Below are 22,528 nucleotides of genomic sequence, written 5' to 3'. Positions count from 1 at the left end.
TGTAATTCCCTAGAAAGATGTTCTATCCCTTTGTTGTAATGGATTGTTTGTTTATAAAATGTTATATATCCTGTTGAAACTGTATCTATATGTGTAATGTATATGTGTAAGCAGTTATCTACAAGGGACATTTATGAAACACTTGACGACACAAAGAAATTATATACTCAAAATACATTATGTACACATACATATATATAGACTTCGCTATCTGACATACCATTAACACTGGTCAATACGTAACAAAGTGACTATTTGGGAATATTGTGACACTGCATGTTCAAAGACAAAAATGTTTCCTTGGAAAAGCTACAACACACAAAAAAAATTACTAACAATGTCATTTATCTCTCCTGACTAGGATATACATGTGAGTGGAGACTTCTTGTCAATTAAATTCCTTAGCAACTTCTACCTTTGGAAAAAGTCAGTTCAACCTGACCGGGGTGAATGCCGCACCAGATTCATATTGCCTGTGGATAGAAAATTCTAATAGTTTCTTATGAATTGACGTCCAGTATTATGTTATTTTGAATATTTCTAGTTAACCCCAAAATATCAACTAGGGATGCTACTACTACTACTACTTCTGCGTCTGTAATGTTTTGAGAAAACATTTGTTCTTGTTTTAATATTTTGTATTTTTTAGTGTATTTTTTAATATTTTGTATTTTTTAGTGCTTTCATAATAGATTTGCATTCATTAAAAATTATAGGATTTAATTTCTATATTTAACTTATAAACTAGAGAATGATGTTATAGTTACTATTTACTTTTAAAACGAATTGCTCAGTACTTGATTTCTTTCTTTCTATTTTTTACTCTCACTAAAACTCACTTATATATTTTATATTTAATAGCTACAACTCCAGCTCCAACAATAACAGGTATGCAGACAGTATTTTTTTTTTTTTTTAAATTTTAGGCAAATTTTATTGTTTTGTAAAATCAAATAAATGAAACTAACAATTATAAAAAGTCATTTGAATTATTATCATAACTCATTTAATGTCCATTTATCTATCCTTCCATATACATAAGGTTTTATCATTACTGTTTTGATTCCAATCCAACTTTCAGAAAATGAATCTAATATGTTATAAATATAAATTATTGCAATCATACATAAAGGGTGGAACGATAAATTTGTTGCCCTAAAGAAAACAACACTACAGCTTTATTTTAAAACTTTTGAAAAAATCAGTTCAGATAACTTGATTATATAGTTGTGCTGACATCTATTCGATGTAACTGCCTTCAGCGTCAATCACCATCTTGGTGTTGTGGGAGGTCATGTTGGTGATGTTCTCCATGTATGACCAACACACACACACACACACACATATTGTCTAGCCAGGAACAAAACAAGGTAGAAGTAAACTAGGGAGGGGTCAGGTCGGCGAAAGAGGGGGGCAGTGAGAGAAGGATACAAAGTCGTAGCAATCCTTCTGAAGCCAAGCTTGAGTCTCTTTGGATTTATGGGCCAGCATTGAGTCCTGCTGCCACACCTAGGGTCTGCCAGCAGCCACCTGATTGAACCAGGGGATCACTACACTCTTCAGCACATCCAGGTACACTTTGGTGTTAACTTTCAAGCCGACTTCGAAGATAGAGGTGGCATGATGTGGCCCTCAATTGAAACCACACCGAAGACCATAACCGTGGCTGGAAACTTTGTTGAGTTGTGCCCTCAAGTGTTGAACCGTCTGAATTTACATTTAGAGGGTGCTGGCAATGGTCCTGTTGTCATAACTTGGATCAGTAGAGAGCATGAGTTGTACAGTGGCGCATCTCTGATCTCACTTGTTGAACATTGTGTCACTTTTAGACATGATAGAAGACTCTTATCGCTCTTGGGATTTGTACACAACTAGTAGATGGTCTGCAACAACAAAAAGAAAACCAGTTTACATCAAACAGAAATGGAATCATGTTGTCTTTTCAAGACAACATTTTTTTTTCACCATATATATATATATATATATATATATATATATATATATATATATATATATATATATATATATACAATCATTAGTGGTTTTTATCACTTTTGGAGAAAATACTCCTCCCTAGTTTACTTCTACCTTGTTTTGTCCCTGGCTAGACAATATGCACGTGTGTGTGCACGCGAAACACAAAAATCAGAAATCCTTAAAAATTACTTCCTACTTTCTCTTAAACTTGAAAGAAATTAATTAACAATAATTTATGCAAGAAAATTGTTATTTTTATTTTAGAATCCCTTTGCGTTTTCAATGATGGTTTGATGGATTCTTCTTTAATAAGAAATTGGGATATTAAAGTATCCAGTAATGAAGAACATAAAGCTGACATGCGACCAGGTGCAGGAGGATGGACACCAGAAGCTGGAGATAAGAAAAAGACCATTATACTTTTTGTTGGGGATGCTCTCATTTATGGCGCCTCCATACGACTCCTAAAATCTCACTGTATAAAAAAGTATGACATTTTCTTGACAGCTATTGATGGACATGTTCAAAATCTTAAGGTAATTTGTATCAATTATTTCACTGAATTTATAGTTTATATATATGTATAAAAATTATTTTTATTTATTCATATTTACTTTGAAATGTAGCAAAACATTAAAATCTTATCAATTTATTAAATTTATTTGGTTGTATTCTATGTATCAAACACGCAAATGGACATTTTCTCTGTTGTTTTTAGAACACTGATATAGTCTTATGATTATTATTGAAGAATAAGACAATGTTATAAACTGGAAATTGATTCTTGATTATCTTCAGATGTTACATGATGATCAAACTTTATTAAAATTTTGACAGCAACTGGATCTAACTTCAAACCTATTCTACTTCACATAATTAAAATAATCAGCTATCTACTTTCCCTATATAATATTTTCTCCCATCATCCTGATAAACTATCACACCAAGCAAACATTCTATACATTTTATTTCTAATAAGATAAGAAATATGAAATAATATTACGCATATTATTTGGATCCCTCGGACTACTGTTCTCATCTTGAGTGTGATTTTTACAATGTTTTGGTCGATGTAACCTCCGACCTTCTTCAGATGTATCTTGTCGAACTCGGGAATATTTCTGTCAAACTCGAGAATTTGGACGGATTTTTGAGCAAAACTCTTTATTTCACGGGGGTAGTATGCTCTCATTCCATCAGCCATGACTGGATAGAGATCCTAAGTAATTCACAATTATATATATATATATATATATATATATATATATATATTTGGAGGTTACATCAACTGAAACGTTGTGAAAATGACACTCAAGATGAGAACAGTAGTATGAAGAATCCAAATAATACGAATAACCAATCTTCATCTCAAAACTCCAGAACCGTAATATCAAGCAATCTTTTATTAACGTTCTTAGCATTTTGTTTTGTCTGAATCATATTGATATCTGATGTCCATTCAAAGGATTAAAACAGTTCCAAATGCGAAATCAATATGTTTTAGGTTTAGGATGAGACCCTTTTGGTTTTACATAGTGCAAGTCTCTTCCACTCATTATTCCAATATGTATCAATAGTGTGTCAGAATTCAGTTTTCCTTCCTCCAAATTAGTTTCCTACCGTCTGATGAGAATGTATGAAATAAATTCAAACGAATATAAATCATATGATTAAAGTCAAACCTTGTTTGGGACAATTTCTAATAAGTTATACAACTCATTTTTATCCTTGTTATAATCCAGAGTGCCTCTTTTAGGGGAGCTGGATTTTCCATACATTAAAAACCGACCTTGTGTCTATCTCTGTCTTTGTGGGGAGGTAAATAAATTAAAACATGTGGTGAGTTTTTTTTAAGAGCTATGTAAATCTCTATATATATATAAAAGTGAACGTGTCTGTGTGTCCATGTGTGTGTCTGTGAGTGTGTCTGTGTACATTTCCCTACGCAATAACTCTGTCAGTCTACAGACTCGAAATTTGATATACAGGGTACTGAGATTTGGGAAAATCGATGTGATCGGCTTTTGGCCAGAAATTTGACGATTAAGGGGTCAAAGTTCAACGATTTGACCTTTGAGAACTCTACCAAACTCCTCCGACAATTTTGGGTCTATGCACTTGAAATTTTAGATATAGGTTCCTTGGACATGGATCTAACTTAATAACTTGATTTGAGCCCAAAACAATAAATTTTAAGGGGTCATAATAGGGGTCAAAGTTTTAAAAAATTTGACCTCTGCGGTCTCTTCCAAATTACTCAGACAATTTCTGGTCTAAATATTTGAAATTTTACATAAAGAGATAGGGCAAACTTTTTCATCAGTTTGGGTCGAAAATTTTTAGTTACCAATATATAAATGTATGTATGTATGTCTGTTTGCATGTCTGCCTTAAACTTTCAATAGAGGCGACGGATTTTACCAAGATCAGTATCGTTTTAAAGTTAGACCTCTCATATGACAAATACCGAAAAATTGGCTAAAAACATTAATATCTTCCCCTTCAACTATGCACTTTTCTACAGGGGGGGGGGGGCTCACCTTTTTCGCCGATATTTTTGAAAGTTATCCTCTCCTTTAGATTGTCTAGCCTTGATTTTTAAAAATGTTGCTTCCAGTTTGGCGGTGGTCGTAACAGCATAAACGTTAGGTTTTACTCCGTTCTTTTCCTCCTTTGCGGTACGGATTCGACCCTGCCTTCCTACTACCATTTTTTTTTTTTTTGCTCAACATACACATCTAAACACCCGGGCAACGCCGGGCTGAAATGCTAGTAATAAATATAAGAATGAAATAATAATCCTTTAAAAACTCTAAAGGAACTGAAATTTGAGGAATATTTAGTAATTAATGTCTAATACCTATTGTTGAAATTTCACTAAAAATTATATGCATTTGAATTTTCAGAAAAATCTCACGCTGCTCCTTTTGCATAAAACTAAATTTACACATAGCAGCTGTCCTCCAAAATTCATATTGATTGATGAATTAGTATTATACATACAAATATATACAAATATTCAACTTATTTCGTATATATATATATATATATATATATATATATATATATATATATATATATATATATATATATATATATATATATATGTATGTATATATATATGTATATATATATGTATATATGTAGATGTTGTTTGTTTTGGTTTTAGCGATATGTTTTGAATGAATTCAATTATTTACGAAAGCGCTTTTTTACCTAAATGCGAGTTGGGAATAATTTTCCCTTTAACCCAAAACAAACAACAGCTACTCTGATGAGTCGTAGACAACGAAACACGTGTCAGTGGTTAATCATATTTTAAAAATGATATATATACCGCTCCCCATGTGGGGGTACCACGTTGGTTAAAGGGAAAATTATTCCCAACTCGCATTTAGGTAAAAATGTACTTTCGTAAATAATTGAATTCATTCAAAACATATCGCTAAAACCAAAACAAACAACATCTAAGTAAATCGCGATATATCCAGACAGTCGTGCGAGATGGGTCAGTGGGTTTAGGCTAATTACCGTGGGGCCCCAATTTCGAATCTCGCTAGATTCAGCCCCTCTGATGAGTCGACGAAACACGTGTCAGTGGATGATTATATTTTAAAAATAATATGTGTATATGTATATATGTATGTATATATATGTATATATGTATATATATATGTATAGGTATATATATGTATATCTGTATATATATGTATATATATATCTGTATATATATATATATATATATATGTATATATATGTGTATATATATATATGTATAGGTATATATATGTATATATATGTATATATCATATATGTATATATACATATATATTTTGTGTATATATATACTTCATATATATATATATATTTCATATTTGTATATTTTTACATAATTGCTGCATTAGATTATGTGTTTTAGAGAGAAAACATTTTAATTCCATTTTTTTGCTGACAGAAAATATCTCTTGCATTTTTTGTTTTAATCATCGCCGGGGCAAGAGAATCACAGAAAAAGAGAGGCTGAACATGTAGTGATGGAAAGAGAGTGTATGGAGAAAGAGAGAGGATAAGAGAGCCAAAGAAAAGGCTCAACAGCTCTCAACATCTCCCCCACCTCGTAAGGATGAGAGCCATTTGATAAGCTTATGGGGTAGTAGTTCCAGAATGCTTACTGCCAAAAATGGACAAAGAAAAAAAAGAGAGGCAAGCAATAATAAACTCCTGACTGACAAACAATATGGATTCAGGCAAGCCCGTTCAACAGCAGATATCTAAACTATAGTTTCTGAACGTATATACTGTTCATTGGATAAAACAGGGGAGGGTAGAGCGGTGGCCCTTGACATATCTAAGGCTTTTGACAGGGTATGGCACGATGGTCTTCTAAGGAAAATTAGATCATATGGAATCACTGGAAGAATTCATAATGTAATTAAATCCTTCTTAAGTAATAGAAAAATCAAAGTTGTCCTCGACGGTCGTACATCCAAACAATATGACATAAATGCGGGAGTACCTCAGGGGTCTATCCTTGGACCTCTATTATTCCTGATATTCATAAACGACCTCCCTGATAAAATTGTTTCGGAGATGGGTATATTTGCCGATGACACCACTCTCTATAACAGATATGAGGGGAAAACAAATGAACACATACCCAAGGAAATGGCAGAAACACTAGAGGATGACCTCCAATCCGTAGTGGAATGGGGACAAAAATGGTTGGTCACATTCAATACTGCTAAGACTAAGCTTGTTTCCTTCAATAACTACAAGAAACCTTCTCTACCACCAATAGCAATGGCCAAGAACACATTGCCTGAAAGTACTTCTTTTAAACTCCTCAGCCTAACGTTTACAGGGAATGTGAACTGGAATAGATACATTGAGAGCATTGCCAAGGCTGCATCAAAGAAAGGTTGGCTCCCTCTACCGTGCTAGAAAACTACTTACGCCTGACAGTATCCTATACCTCTATAAGGCAACCATTCGCCCATGTATGGAGTACTGTTGTCACATCTGGGCGGGTGCATCTGCTGCTTGTCTCTCGCTCCTGGACAGGGTTCAAAAGAGAGTCGCCAACCTGATAGGTCCTGAACTGTCATCTAGGCTTCAGCCTCTGTCCCATTGACGAGATGTTGCATCCCTCTGCCTGTTCTACAAATACTTTAATGGTGAATGCTCTGACGAACTGCAAACACTTGTACCTCCCCGACGTAACTACCCCCAACAAACCCAACAAGCTACTAAGTCTCATCCCTTTACAGTAGAGATCCCTAGGTGCAAGAAAGCCTTTTACTCCAATAGTTTCTTCCCCAGAACTGCGGGTCTTTGGAACTCCCTTCCGGGATTCTGCTTTCCCAACTGCAATGATATGCAGAAGTTCAAGTGTAATGTTAACAAACATCTTTCTACTCATCTCCCTTCATAATGACCCCACTAATTAAGTCCCTGATAGTAGCCCCCTGCTTCAAAGTGGCACTGTGCCTTGTTTGGGGTGAAAATTGAATAAAAAAAAACAAAACAAAAAAAAACATTTATTTATTTTTCTGACCGAACTATCAAGTAATTATTATTATAAAAACCTTTCATTGTGGAGAGACAAATCAACAGAGAAATGCTATTTGGTTTAGCTTTCATCTTAATTTATGTCTCCTTTTCCTTTTTTGTTCAGAACAATGATGCTGAGGATATTATAAAAGTACCATTTGGCAGCACAGCAGATACGGTTAAAATTCACTTCATCACAGCAAATGCTAACTGTAAAATGTCAGTTGTCATTTCTATTATTGGTTGTTTCCAATCAGCAAGTAAGTGTTTATGTTGATTTTTTTCTTCCTCTTTATTGTACAATAGTATTTAGTAAGCTGGTCTTATAGTCGAATGTGTACGCAGTGTAATTATGTACGGAGGTGAAACATAGCCAGTGAGGGTTGAGGATATGTGTTGCATGGATATAAATGATATCGGAATGATATTACGAGTGTGTAATGTGAGTCTTGAAGGATACACTTAGATCTAATGACTTCAGAAGAAAATTAAATCAGGACATTATAAGGAGATGAGAAGACTTTGATGGTATGACCACATTGAAAAAAATGGATGAAAGTTTTAGGTTAGAAAATGTAGAACAGTGTATGGAGCAAGATTAATTCACAGGAGAATACTAAAGAAAACATGGAAGGAAGTGATAAAAATGGGCTTAGAAGAAAGAGGGATAAATAAAGATCTGGCCAGAAATAGATTAGTTTGCAAGTCAATTTGTAAAAGCCATTCAACACATGCCAGCATGTAAAACGGACAATAAACTGAATATGATGATGATATGCGCTACTGTATTAAAATATGAATCTGAAATCAGTCTGTCATCACTAGCAATGATGCAAATCACAACAAATAACTGATGATTGTTTGGTAGTTACAGATTACCAATAAGACTAGGTTTTATATAATGCAACTGCTTGAATAAATGCTGATGGGTACAAGATATAAAAATCTAATCTATAAAATTACATTATCAAATTTTCAAAGTCAGACCCAAGCATTAACCTGACAAATCAAACTTTATTTTTGGCTAGTTATTTTCATTTGTTATTGCTTTACCATGTTATTAATAATATAATTATATACTTAGTTACAATTTATTTAAAAAATTACTTAGTCTGGCCCAGACGATTGCTAATATGAAACGTTTAAAATAGTTACCTAGAAATATAAATCAGCAAAGTTTTAAATTGAATATAATAGGAATTGTCTATCCTAAATTTTAAAATGGACAAACAAATAATAATTAAAAAACTAAATGACTCTATTGCATCAATGCCAAGTTAGTACAACTAGTAGCTTATAAAAGTGAGTTCATTTCACTAAATTGTTGTCATCAGAGGATTATAGTAAGAATATAAGTGGAATTAAACTTGAGAGAAACAAAATATATAAAATATATAAAATTCTCATAAAGTTTGTAAAAATATTTAGAAAATAAAGAATTTCTTTATGTATATATATATATATATATATATATATATATATATATATATATTAAATAGTACGGAGTGTTTTTGCTTAATGATCTTTTTTTGTAATTTTTCAATTTTTTGAATGGTCATTCTTATATCTCGATCGAATTTGTGTAAGAAAATTCTGTAGTCATTTTCATCCATCTGCAGTTTTCTTTTTTTGCAAGTAATTTCAACTAATTTTCTTCAGTCATCTTTTTAGTGCCACAAGATCAGGCTTCCTGAGACAAAATGCACCTACATCGATTTTCTGTTTTTTTGTTTTCTATTCTCTTTTGTAAAACTTAATTGTGTTCTGCAAACAAAAAACAAAAAACAACAGCCCCCTTCTCCTTCCCTTCCCTTTTCTTTTTTCCTTCCCCACTTCCCAACCCCATCGGTGGGAGCATTAGAATACACCGACTACCCCCCCCCCTGCTGAGAGTAAAAGTTCCTCAATGGGGCTACCTGTTGGCTGTGGGTGGCGACCTGTAATGCTCTAGAACGGGATCCTGATGGCTGAGTACCTCATAACTCAGATGCAAGTGGCCATGAATCTACAACACTCCACTTTGGCCCTTACTTTGGTTAGATGGCGGTCAGGAAGGCCCGACTCGATCAATTGGCTAGTCATGCCAAGCCCTAACAAAAAGAGAAATACAAATACATCACACACAAACACCTTTATAAAAAAAAACGAAAACAAAAAATACTGATACTAGAAGGCGATAGCAAGGGCCAATCAAAAAGTGAAACCTGATGCGACAACAGCTCTTTATTATAACTTGCTGGGTCCAAGTAAATGAAGAAACCGTCATAAGCAGATACACTCACAGTTTGAGTATATCGTCCTTGTATCCCTGAAGTGTTTAGGTGGATGGGTTTCTCCCCAACCATCTCCCAATTTAGGGCTCTGAGGAGGGTTGGGAGCAAGGATGATGAAGGGAAAAAATATAATTTATGGCTTCTAAAAAATCAAAAGACCCCCATCCAGAAAGTGAAGATGAATCAGACTCGGATATAGAATTAGATAATCATAGAATATTCCCAAGGTTCATTGTTTTTGAATCTATGGAGAGCCGTACTCCAATCACCAAATTGTCCTCATTAATTATAGAAAAAGAAATCAGATCTATAACAAAACTACACAAACCAAAAAACTAAGAAACAACACCCTCCTTATAGAAGTACTAAATAAACTTTCAGCAAATACACTCCTAAATCAAAACCACATCCACAACCTCAAAATAAAAGCCTACCCCCACACACCTTGAACTCTTCAAAGGGTGTGATAAAGAGCCCAAAACTTGCAGTTTGCTCGCCAGAAGAAATTAAAAACAACTTAAAGGAGCAAGGAGTCACAGAAATCAGAAAAATAAACATAAAAAAAAACAAATGATCCCGACGAACACCTACATCTTAAATTTCAATATTCTCAAACCTCCCACAGAAATAAAAATTGGCTATATAATAGAAAAGGTAGAAATCTATATTCCAAACCCATTATGATGCCACAAATGCCATAAATTCGGCCACCTCGAAGATAGATGCACCAGATCACCAACATGCATAAACTGTGGTGGAATTGGGGAACACATAAACTGCAAAATGCCATCAAAATGTGCAAACTGCAAACAAAACTATACAGCTGATTCAAAGGAATGTGAAGTTTGGAAGAAGGAAAACTAACTAAAATCAAACACACCAGAAATCTACCATATTCGGAGGCAAGAAGACTAGTTGAGGGCACACCAGATTCTCTATCATATACAAGTATTGTAAAAACTACAAATAGCCCAATCTCAAAACAAGAGTCGGTACAAAACAACCTAATTGAACTGATGAAAGAATTAAAGTGACTAATGGAGACATTAAAGGAAAACATAACTAAACTAACTAAATGGGACCTGAAGGAGAATCCCCAGTCCCAGAGAGATGAGGCTGAAATTCCAAACTTATCCAATAGTACTACTAAACCCAAGGATTTTTCACCTACCAAAACAAAACCTCCTAAAGAAAATCAACATAATAAACAAAAAACAGAAATGGTGCTGGTTGAAGATGAAAACAAATTCGAACTAATCGAAATCAAGAGCCAAGAAAGGCACTCAAGATAAAAAAAATCAAAAAGCCTGGAAACCAAAAAACCCTGACAACGTTCCCAATCTAGATCCAAAACAGAAATATCACCAAATGAGGTTTCAAACCAAAAAACTAAAATAATACAAAAAATGGAAGTGGATGATTTTTTGCAAGTATCTACAAAACCTTCCCAGAAGCAAGAAAGCTGATAAAAGCAACAAAACATACAGATGAATAATAACAATAATAAACATCCAAAACCCAAACCACCAGCCAAAATACAAAACACTACACACAGAATAATACAATGGAATTGTAAGGGTATAAAAGCGAATTACAACGAGCTACTGGTACTCATATCAGTTAAACCCTGCTGTCATCTGTCTACAAGAAACCTTCCTACAAGAAAAAAACAAACTGCAAATGAAACACTATGAAGCAACAATTTTATCAACAACACAGGACACAGAGCTAATGGAGGTACAATGATACTCATCAGGAAAAACATACCTCATAGCAAAATAAATATAAAAACAAAGCTACGAGCAATAGCAACTCAAATTACATTACATAAAACCATCACTATCTGTTTCATATACATACCCTTAAACGAAACTATAAATACAAAAGAAATAAACGACCTTATAGAACAACTCCCCAAACCTTACCTTTTGCTGGGAAACTTCAACAGCCACAACCCAATATGGGGTAGCAAAAAGCTAGACCCCAAATGCAAAACATTGGAAACACTCATAAACAGAACTAATTTATGCTTATTAAACAACACAACATCAACCTATTTAAACTCTGCCACTGGATCAGGATCATCGATAGACCTAAGCTTATGTGATTCAAAAGCTTTTATGGACTTTATATGGGAAATATATGATGATACCTGTGGAAGTGATCACTTCCCAATCATACTGGAAACATCCACTCTGAATGAAGAAACTCCCATGTACTGGAAACTAAAAAGAGCAAACTGGGAGAAATTCCAAAGAGAATGCAAAAAAAAAGATTAATAAGAAACGAAAATTCAGATCTAGAAGATAATCATTTTACAGAAACCCTTACCACTATAGCAAAGGAATGCATACCTAAAGGACAAACTAAAGCATCGAGAAATAAACCATGGTTCAATGAAGATTGCCAAAAAGCAATAACACTCTGACATGCATCTCTATGAAAATTCAAGACCACACCAACAACCCAAAATTTAATTGAATTTAAAAAACTCAGAGCAAAATCACACAGAACAATAAAAGAATAATAAAAAAAAGAAACTTGGAAAGACTATGTAAATACAAAGCCCAAACAAATTTGGGAAATGGTAAGAAAAATTTCTGGAAAACTTCAAACCTCCACTATAAGACATCTTGTAACAGGACAAAATAAAACCACCACTAAAACAGAAATAGCAAATTTACTGGCCAAAACCTATGCAGAAAACTCCAAAACAAATAATAATCAACAATTCCAGAAAATCAAAACAAAAGAGGAAAGACCAAAATTAAATTTTTTATCTAATAACATGGAACACTACAACAAGCCGTTCACTATGACAGAGTTAAAAAACTCAATAGAAATGTCATGCAACACAGCAGAGGGACCTGACGAAATCCGATACGAATTCATCAAACAACTCCCCCAGGAATCCTTTGAATATTTACTATACATGTACAATAACATTTGGACAACAGGAAAACTACCAAAAACATGGAAGACAACTATACCAATCCCAAGCAAACAAAGACCATAGCAACCTACAAAACTATAGACCAATAGCCTGTACTAGCTGCTTAAAAACTAAGACGAGAAAAGCTGGCTATACAATACCTAATCAAATTAAAATCCTGCAACTTAAACCCAGCCCACAACTGCACACTAAACCCATCATACAGAACATTATTCAGCAAAAATGAAAACAAAACAAAGACTTTCGGGCTCCGAATTAATCAAATCATTAAAGAAACAAATATCCCACTAAGTAAAATTCACAAAACTAAATTAATAGATATCCCTCCATGGACTATACAAAAACCCAACATAATATTAGATCTCTACAAACTCTCTAAAAGAAAAACACACCCCAACACCTACCTGGAAAAATTATCAGAAATTAAAGAAAAATTTCCAAACCACCAAAGCTTTCATGGATTGCCGTAGATAATGGTTACCAAAAACGGCCTTTTTAAGGGCCACCAAATTCCAATTAAGTGTTTGTCAACTTGATTTATGCAATAGAAAATTGGGGAAAATACAGTATGATCTAGTTTATGGAAAAAGAGTGTGGCTCATTAGTTGTTATTAAATAAGAAAGGAAAAATAATTTTAATCATGAAATTAAAAACTGACTAAAAGTGATATTAAAATTGAGAAATATAATGCTAAAAATTTGTTTGATGTAAAAATAGAAAAAAAGCAGTTTTTCTTTACTTTTAACAAGTATTAGGAAAAATTTAAAGCTTGACTGATCAATTATTATGAAGGAAAAAAATTATAAAGCTAAAAATAACATATTTTACCATAAATGGTGTTTGTAATTATAATTTAATCCAATTATTTAAAAAAATGTATTTGCCTGTCTAGTAACATTAAAATTCATGGAAATGCTTAAATAAACATTTAGACGCGACTGGGTTCCTATACCTAAAATCCAAGATGGCGGCAGTAGGTAGAATGTACAAGTTCATGATAAAAAATTAAATTATTTGAATTTATTAAAATATAAGGTAATTATCTACTAATATTTTTGCATATTCTTATAACCTATCATAGTAAATTTTATTTAGACATAAAAAAGTTAGTTTAATTGATTCGAAAACCTTTTAAAAGATATTTGTTTTATTTACATTCTGCAAAGACTGAGTTAAACGTATCTTTTTGAAAAATTTAAAACTTAAAATTCTATTAAAAATTATACAAAAGTATTATATTATTCTGCTTTTAACATAATAAACTTCAAGGTTTTATCTTTCTGATAAAATCAAAAGTTGTTCAGAAATAGCGGATTTTCATAAATTTTAATAAGCTTTAGAAAAAGCTGTTTTTGATTGATTGGCCATCACTAGTAGTGAGGAAGAAATAGATTCTTTTCCTGAAAATATATGTGCAAAATTGAATGCAACAGATTTTCTGCTGATTTCATAATTTATGTTAGTTTAACTGTTAAAGAAACACAGAAAACAAACATACTTAATTTCAATTATGTTTTATATCTGTTTTTTAGGTACAACTCCAGCACCTACAAGTAAGTATCTTAATTATAGTGTCAGAAATAGAAAGAGGGGCATTGGAAGATATAAAGTTGCATGAATATATTCAAGTATTATTTATATCACCTTTCTTCAAAATATTGCTCTCATTAACACTGGCATTTAGAGTTCTATATGATTTGGCTAATTATATGGGTCACAGCCAGAAACACTACTTATTCTACTTTTATTTAATTCCAAAGTTTATAAACCTTAATATATCTGTATAATTAAAATCAATTTCTTTACTTTTATGCTCTTTTTCTTATTCTTCTTATTCTTGATATTATTATTATTGTTGTTGTTGTTGTTGTTGTTGTTCTTCTTCTTCTTCTTCTTCTTCTTATTATTATTATTATTATTAATATTATTTTATATAGAAGTATAATTTATATATAGCTATAAGTAGACTTATTATTTTGCTATCTAATTTACATACCTGTTTGTGGGGTGTGCAGACACACATATGAAAATTAGATGCTTACACTAAAAAAGGCAGTCAATTTATATCTAAATGCCCACGAAAACATTGAGAGATATTAGAGAGTTATGAGAGAAGCTAGAGAATTACATAACTAAGAAAGAGATGAATGATTTGTTTAGTTGATTATAAATGACTAATTAGAACAATTAAAGCAGAATTTTTGTTTCAAACATACCTCAATCCCAGAATTAAATGTATTAATGTGTCATTAAAACATATAGGAAAAACACATTAAGGGAACAAACGATGAACTCACATTTACTATAATCTCCTGTTTATATGCAAACAGTCAGCGTTTTCTCTCCCCAAAACAAGGCATAAAGCCACTGAAGCATGAGGCTAGTATGAGGAAGACACTCTGAGAGGAGGCGAACAACAAGTTTTTTTCATTTAAATTTCTGAGTGTTGGTACATTTCGGGAAGCAGGAACTAAATTGCAAATGTAAACCGTTTGGGGAAACTATTAAAGTAGAAAATCTAGTAACTTTTGTGATTTTGCTGCTAGTTTGCTAAGTCGGGGATATTTTTGTTGAGGATTAAAAATGCAATAAGTTCATCAGGGCATTTCCATGGAAGTATTTGTAAAACAAGCATAGGGATGCAACACAGACTTCTGTTTCTATGTTTTGTGTCCAAAAGGGAGAGACAAGTGATTGGTGCAATAATCCAACATGTGGCAGTAATACGCCACATGTTGGCTTTTATAGTGATAAACTAAGGTATAAAAAAATGAATTTTTATTCAATGAAACTTGAATATTTTCAGTTTTATATATTTTTTAATGTTATCAAGTTAAAAATGCTATTCAGGAATTGTTTTGAATTAAAAAAAAATTAATATGTTTTTGGAATGAATATAATTTTTCGTTTAATAGTCATCATATATCATTTAAAGGCAATTTAAAAAATTTTAATTAAAAAAATTAATATATTTTTGGATTAAAAATATTTAATCAAAAAATAAACATAATTTTTATTTAATTCTCATTATATATCATCTAAAGGCAATTTTTTAATTTTTAATTAAAAACTTAATATATTTTTTAATTAAATAATCAAAATAATTACATAACTTTTCATTTAATTTATATAATATATCATCTAAAGGCAATTTTAAGCATTGTAATAAAAAAATTATATAAATTTTCATTTAATTTTCATCATATATGATCTAAAGGTAATTTAAAAATTTTTTTATTAAAAAGTTAATATACTTAAAATCTTAATCAAAAATGTATATAATTTTTGATTTAACTCTCATCATATATCATCTAAAGGCAATTTAAAAAATCTTATTTTACTTACAGCAACTCTGACTCCAACACCAAAACCTTCAACAGAAACAGGTTAGTCTCTAAAGCTATTTCTTCTAATTTTTATATTTTATGATTTTATGATCAATTAACAATCAATTAATTTTTATGATTTATATTTTATGATCAATTAACAATCAATTAGTAAAAGCAATTAGTAAAAACAGGGTTGGCTTAATGGATATCATCGCTGACTATGAGATTTACTATGATGTTTTGTAACTATTTGCCTTCTAATATAGTTAAGAAAATTATAAGTTCACATAGGTATAGGTAAAATAGCAACTTGTGTTCAATTTAATTGTGTACAATAAAGCGTTTACAATAGGTATTGTGTTTCAGCATTAGATAACTGAAAAAGTCTTAATTGGCCATAAAACAGACGAAAGAAACAAATTCATGAATTTAATGCAAATGTTTATGTTATTTCTCATAATATGTCATATTTACATTATGCATGTAGTTTGGTCATGGGCAACCTAAAGGTCTCTTTCCATTGATTACTAAACCAAGATGTAGAGTGGCACACCCTTCTATGGATGACTCCACTTATTTTTTATTCTCATCTTATAATACCAAGTATTCAGCAAGGAAGCATCAAATACCATTTTTTAAATCTTTGGTATGATACAAACGAGAACTGAAATCCAATCTCCTGCCTCATTAGCAAACACATTAACCATGATGCCAAATAGGCTGTAAAGTCAATGAAAATATTATAGACATCAAAATTATTATGAAGATATGTAAGTAACCTAATACAAATAAATATGTATATTTTTTGTAGCTTCTTTATGTGTCAAACAAGATGGCATGGCTGATTCTTCTTTGGTGAGAAACTGGGATATTGATGTGTCCAGTAATGAAGAACATAAAGCTGCTATCCGACCAGGTGGGAAAGGATGGACACCAGAAACTGGAGATAAGAAAAAGACAGTCAGCATCTTTGTTGGTGATGCTCTCATTTATGGAGCCCGCTTGAGTGTGCTAAAATCTAAATGTGTTGGAAAATATAATGTCTTCCTTGGTGGAGATGGACAAGGAAATGGACATATGGTAAGTTGTAATATAAAGAAAATATTTTTATTCTGTGAAAATGTCTTTTCAATCATGTATGAGAAGTCTACAAGTGAAATTGAGTGAACAAAGTTGGTTTGATGTATTCATTTGCATGGCATTTTCATTTCTCAAATTGGCAAAGAAATTTCACATTGCTCAGAACTGATATTTTCAAACATAAAAAGGTTGCGGCCAGTTTTATCACACTTTCTTTCTTTAGCTTCTTCCTTTCAGAATCCAGTCCAATTTGCTACATGCTTCAAAACAAAACTCTGTCTAGAGGTCGATGTTCTGTTATGTCATCACATGTATGGTTTAGCAAGTTATACTCATATTATAATATACTTAATAAAAGCATCATCAGAGTTGGATAAACATATGGATGGATGGTCAAATCAGTTCACTGGAACAGTACACCTTCCTGTTATGAAGAGTGATCAAATCTGTGATATTCTTTGTACCAACACATCTGTTTGTTATTAGCCACCACAAGAACTACAAATATCTGTAAAGAATAGACTGAATTAAAAAAAAAACTATTACTCGATTATAAATCCTTCTATCTCTATTCATTTCAAGTTAGGTATATATGTTTATACATTTCTATGTGCGGGATTAACTCCTAAACTATTTAATCAATCATTATTAATTTTCTAACACAGATAAGCCATAATACAAAATTTATTTAGTTTAATTTATTGTGAAAAGTCAGACATTTTGTGAATTTTTAAGAATATTATATGCCATGTGTTGTCATCGAAACAGAGTTTAATATTAAAATTTAATTTAAATAATTTTCGTCCGTGTGTCACTATAAATCTTCTGATCTAATATATATATATTTAAAAAATAAATGTTCAAATTTCATTGATATTTCTCACAGTTAAAGTTGGCAGTGTGGATTTGTTTCTTGCTAATGAGGTCAGAGATGGCTTTGTGGCCAAGTTCGAATCTCATAACCAACAATAATTGTGACACTGCACTGATGATTCCTGAAAGGATAAAATACTAGTGTCTGTAGGTATTTAAAATTATTGTAGTAATAATTATATCAGTCCCTTTAAGAAATTGGTTCTTATTGTTGATCATTTTAAAGTTGAAATAAAAGTCAGTCACTTAAGTTTGCATGCGCAGATCATGATGTTATAATGATTAGATCATTATGGACGGATGTTACGACATTTAAAAATAAATGTTTAAATTTCAACGATATTTCTCACTGTTAAAGTTGGCTGTGTGGGTTTGTTCCTTGCTAATGGAGTCAGAGATGGCTTCGTGGCCAGGTTTGAATATCTCCTGACACGCAGTAATTGTGCCACCCTGCACTAATGATACCTGAAAGGATAAAATACTAGTGTCTGTAGATATTTAACAATTATTATAGTAATAATATCTATATAATAAAGCTGAATGTCTCTGTGTGTCTGTACACGAAAATACTCCTATATGGTTTACTATTAAACTGACCACATACAATGATAGAAGAGGTATCAAGGAGCAAAAATGGGTATGTTACATTTTGAAAGGGGTGGTTAATAAAATCTCTGGGGTCTGTATGCGCGCCAGGTTTCCAAAGAATGGAAATAAAAAAGGGTTTTTGATATAGATGCACATAAGAATGATTTGATAAGTATGTTCCAGCTTGAACAGGGATAGTACAATAAAATTGAGGGTCTGCGTTCACGCTGCCAGAAACTTTAAGAAAGACTTGATATCTATTCGCATAAGTATAATTCAAGTGAATGTTTCAGTTTGAAGAAATATAGTATAATAAAATTATGGGGTCTATCTGACTTTCATGGAATGTTTTTTTAATTTTATATACTAAAATATAGTTTAAGAAAAATAAGTTGTTTGTGAGTAATGTCGAAATCAAGTTATGTGACCGAAATAGAATTTGACCAATATTTAAATAATTTCTGATAAAAATGGAAGGGTTAAATTATTTGATATTATTTTCTTTCTGTGTGTTCGTGTCCCCATTAAGTAACTGATTTTTTTTTTATTTTTAAAGTTACTTAAAGACGTTTCGTTTAACTCTCCCATTTTTTTTATCATAAATTATTTAAATATTGGTCAAATACTATTTCATTCACCTAAATTGGTTTCGACAATACTTCCAAACAAATTATTTTACTTAAACCATATTTTAGGATGAAAAACATTTATATTTTAGATGGCGATTCATTTATTATTATTAAATAAATGAAAGAATTAAATAATAATGTAGATAGAGTATGTCCAAGTAAAACACAGAGTTGATTTTATGAAGTATGAATGAAGATTGTGAGAGGCAAGAATTACCTCAGTCGAAAAGGATTTGTTCTCCTCTGACTGACGAGGAAAATTTGAAAATAAAATTAAAAATTCTTTTTTTCCATGATAGATATTACACTTAGATAATTTATTAACAAAACACATTTTATTTACAAATATTTTATAATGATTTCTTAAAAATTTCAAATGCAAAAAAATGGAATTTCTTTACTTTTCACAAATATTTTTATAGTTTGATTGATTGAATCAGAATTTATTTTTTACTAAAAATAATTTAAAAATAGAAAAGAAATTTGGGTTATAGTCCTTTCATCACACCTCACTTGACCAAAAACCAGTTTGGAAATCCCACAAAACAGGTTTCATGTATTGGATTTTTATGTGTACCATTTTATGATCAGAGATAATTCCTTCAATCATCTTCACAGAAGTCAAAATCTCTTCCATCAGTTTGCAGTTTTAAGTTAATTTGAAGTAGAAAAACTTTTATATATCAAAACTCATTAAAACAAGTTAAGGGTAGATTCATACATATAAAAGATCATATAAATAACTATATAGGTTAGATATGCATATTACCTTTTAGCTTCACAGGTAGTTTACAATATATGCATGAAAGAACCCAAGATGCATTGAATTATGTCAGAAATTATGGAAAATCATACCTGTTTATCACATTCACTTCAAATCCAAAGTGGAAGGAAATGCAAGATGAACTTCTCCCTGGACAAACATACATCAATTGACAAGATCTATTAGCCAGAGTGTTTCGCCTAAATATAAAGTGATGAATCTGATAAACAAATCAGAAATCGTTGGTTCACTACGATGTCGCATGTACACAATTGAGTGGCAAAAGAGAGGCTTGCCTCATGCACATATATTATTGTGGCTTACCAGAAAAATCAATTCCAATCAAATTGATTCCATTATATCAGCTGAGTTACTTGATATACAAACTGATCCAACTTTATTTGAAATAGTAAAGAGACACATAGTGCATCGGCCTTGTGATAATATCTATAGAAATTCACCTTGCATGGTTGGTGGCCAATGTACAAAAAGATATCCTAAAAAATATCTAGTTGAAAGTGTTTAGTTAGGATGGTTATCCATCTTATAGGAGAAGATCGCCTGAAGATAGTGGCTTTAAAACTATGGCTGATAGGCATGAAGTTGACAATAGGTGGATGGTACCTTACTCTCCCTTACTTTCAAAGACATGCAATGTTCACATAAATGTTGAATTTTGCAATTCTGTGAAATCTATCAAATATGTTTGCAAATAAATAAATAAGGGATCTGATGCAGCCATGTTTTCCTTACAAAAAATGTTAGTGATGAAATTACTCGATATGAACTTGGTAGATATATCGGCACTAATGAAGCATTTTGCATATTTGGAGATTTTCTATTCATGAAAGGCATCCTCCAATCCAACAGCTTGCAGTTCATCTTGAAAAGTGTCAGAGGTTTTATTTCACAAACAAAAATGCTGGCAATTGGGAATAGGATACTGGAGTTTGTAATGGCTAACACTTTAGTGATCGAGAACTCTTGGTCCAAGAAGAAATAGCACCATCTAATCTTATATAACTAGAGGAGTGAAAACACATATTGACTACATTTTGCTGCTTAAAGAAAATTAAAGTCATCCCTGCCATGAAATGTGCAATGCAACAATCTTCTTGTATGTGATTTCAGGGTAATAACACATCTTCATACTCGCCAAAAATTTCATCTTAAAATCATGGAGCAAATTCAAACATGTTTTTATCGAATGTACAATAATTGCATTAAATTTGGAATAAGGTATGTTTGAAATAGTGAGTAGAGGATAATAATGGTTATGTTACCAGTACTTACAAAAATAAACACTTATAGCTTTAAAAACTACTGTACAGACTCAAATCAAATTTAGCATGAAGTGTCATTGGGAAGTTGTTTGTAATTAAATTAAGAAAGCTTTAATGAAATTTTAACAATTCTTCACAGGAGCTAGACATAATTGGATGGTCTTTTTTTTCTTTTTTTTTTTTCATTAAAATTATCCATTTTCAAAGCAATTATTTTTAAAACATTTATGGAAAAATGTCTGTTTTCATACAAATAATATTGTTATTTGTTTGCAATGCTTATTTAAAGTATATTTAATAATGTTTTTTTTAATATTGACGTTGCCATTGTTGATGGAATAGCTAGGCAAGTATTTTATTCACATTTTAGCCCGAGTCTTTCAAATTTCAATGTAATATTATATCAACTTTTGTTTTTCCTTTAGGACAATGGACAATTTGACATTTTAAGCATCCCATTTGGTACAACAGCAGATACAGTCACGATTCACTTTGTTGCACAAAATCCAAATTGTAAAATGCGAATAACTTTATCCATCATAGGATGTTTTCAATCAGCATGTAAGTTCGTTCATTTTCATGTCAACATTATTCTTATGTCTTAAGCATGATTACTTTACTACTAAGTCACCACTTAATGGGATTGTTAGTTGACTAATGAAGAATATTATGAAAGGATTGAAAATGATAAATTGAATGGACCAAATTTGAATGCTCATGGTGATGGTTTATGACAAACCATGAAAACCCGTTCAAATGAGAGATCATTTAGCAATTAAAGTTAAAGCAGAAATAATCCATTTTAGCCTAACAGATTAAAATAGAAATATAGTGATAATTGAAGAATAGTGATACATTAAGAAATTAAAATTTAATTGGTTTGGGCAGTTATTAATGGTGAAAGGTTAAAATCGTGGGATGCGATGCAGGAGGTGTTTGGTGGTTTAGAACCTATTTTAGTCGCAAAATAAGAGGGTTATATAAATTATAAATTATGGTAATTAAAACTAATTAGCATATTATGGGGGATTTCCATAAGCTATTAAAGGAAAATTTAATAGAACCAAAAGGGGTTGTGGGTATGCCTAGAGGGCAATCTAAATATGGGTGACTATTGTAACTGGTGAATCGATAACAGCAGAAAATTGAAGAAAATACTACGTTGGTAAGGGGTAATAATCAAGTCTAGAAGGTGGGGAGTTGAGTAGCAATTGAGTCCTAAGTGAGTA

The 22,528-nt window shown here is 31.7% G+C and overlaps 1 protein-coding gene across 1 annotated transcript in view; it reads left to right on the top strand.

Moving 5' to 3' along the window:
* Positions 1 to 22,528, top strand: part of LOC145292232 (uncharacterized) — a 351,246-nt gene that overhangs the window by 4,941 nt on the left and 323,777 nt on the right. Inside the window, exons 3-9 of the mRNA XM_080138555.1 lie at positions 862 to 888; positions 2,242 to 2,513; positions 7,652 to 7,787; positions 14,287 to 14,307; positions 16,102 to 16,140; positions 16,895 to 17,163; positions 21,725 to 21,860. Coding sequence (XP_079994681.1) covers positions 862 to 888; positions 2,242 to 2,513; positions 7,652 to 7,787; positions 14,287 to 14,307; positions 16,102 to 16,140; positions 16,895 to 17,163; positions 21,725 to 21,860 — 900 coding nt within the window. The remainder of the gene's footprint in view (positions 1 to 861; positions 889 to 2,241; positions 2,514 to 7,651; positions 7,788 to 14,286; positions 14,308 to 16,101; positions 16,141 to 16,894; positions 17,164 to 21,724; positions 21,861 to 22,528) is intronic.

The sequence above is a fragment of the Euprymna scolopes genome, chromosome 13, assembly GCF_053919585.1.
Source record: "Euprymna scolopes isolate OS-2025 chromosome 13, ASM5391958v1, whole genome shotgun sequence".
In the NCBI taxonomy this organism is placed as follows: Eukaryota; Metazoa; Mollusca; class Cephalopoda; order Sepiida; family Sepiolidae; genus Euprymna; species Euprymna scolopes.
This window is presented reverse-complemented; position numbering and strand designations above follow the sequence as displayed.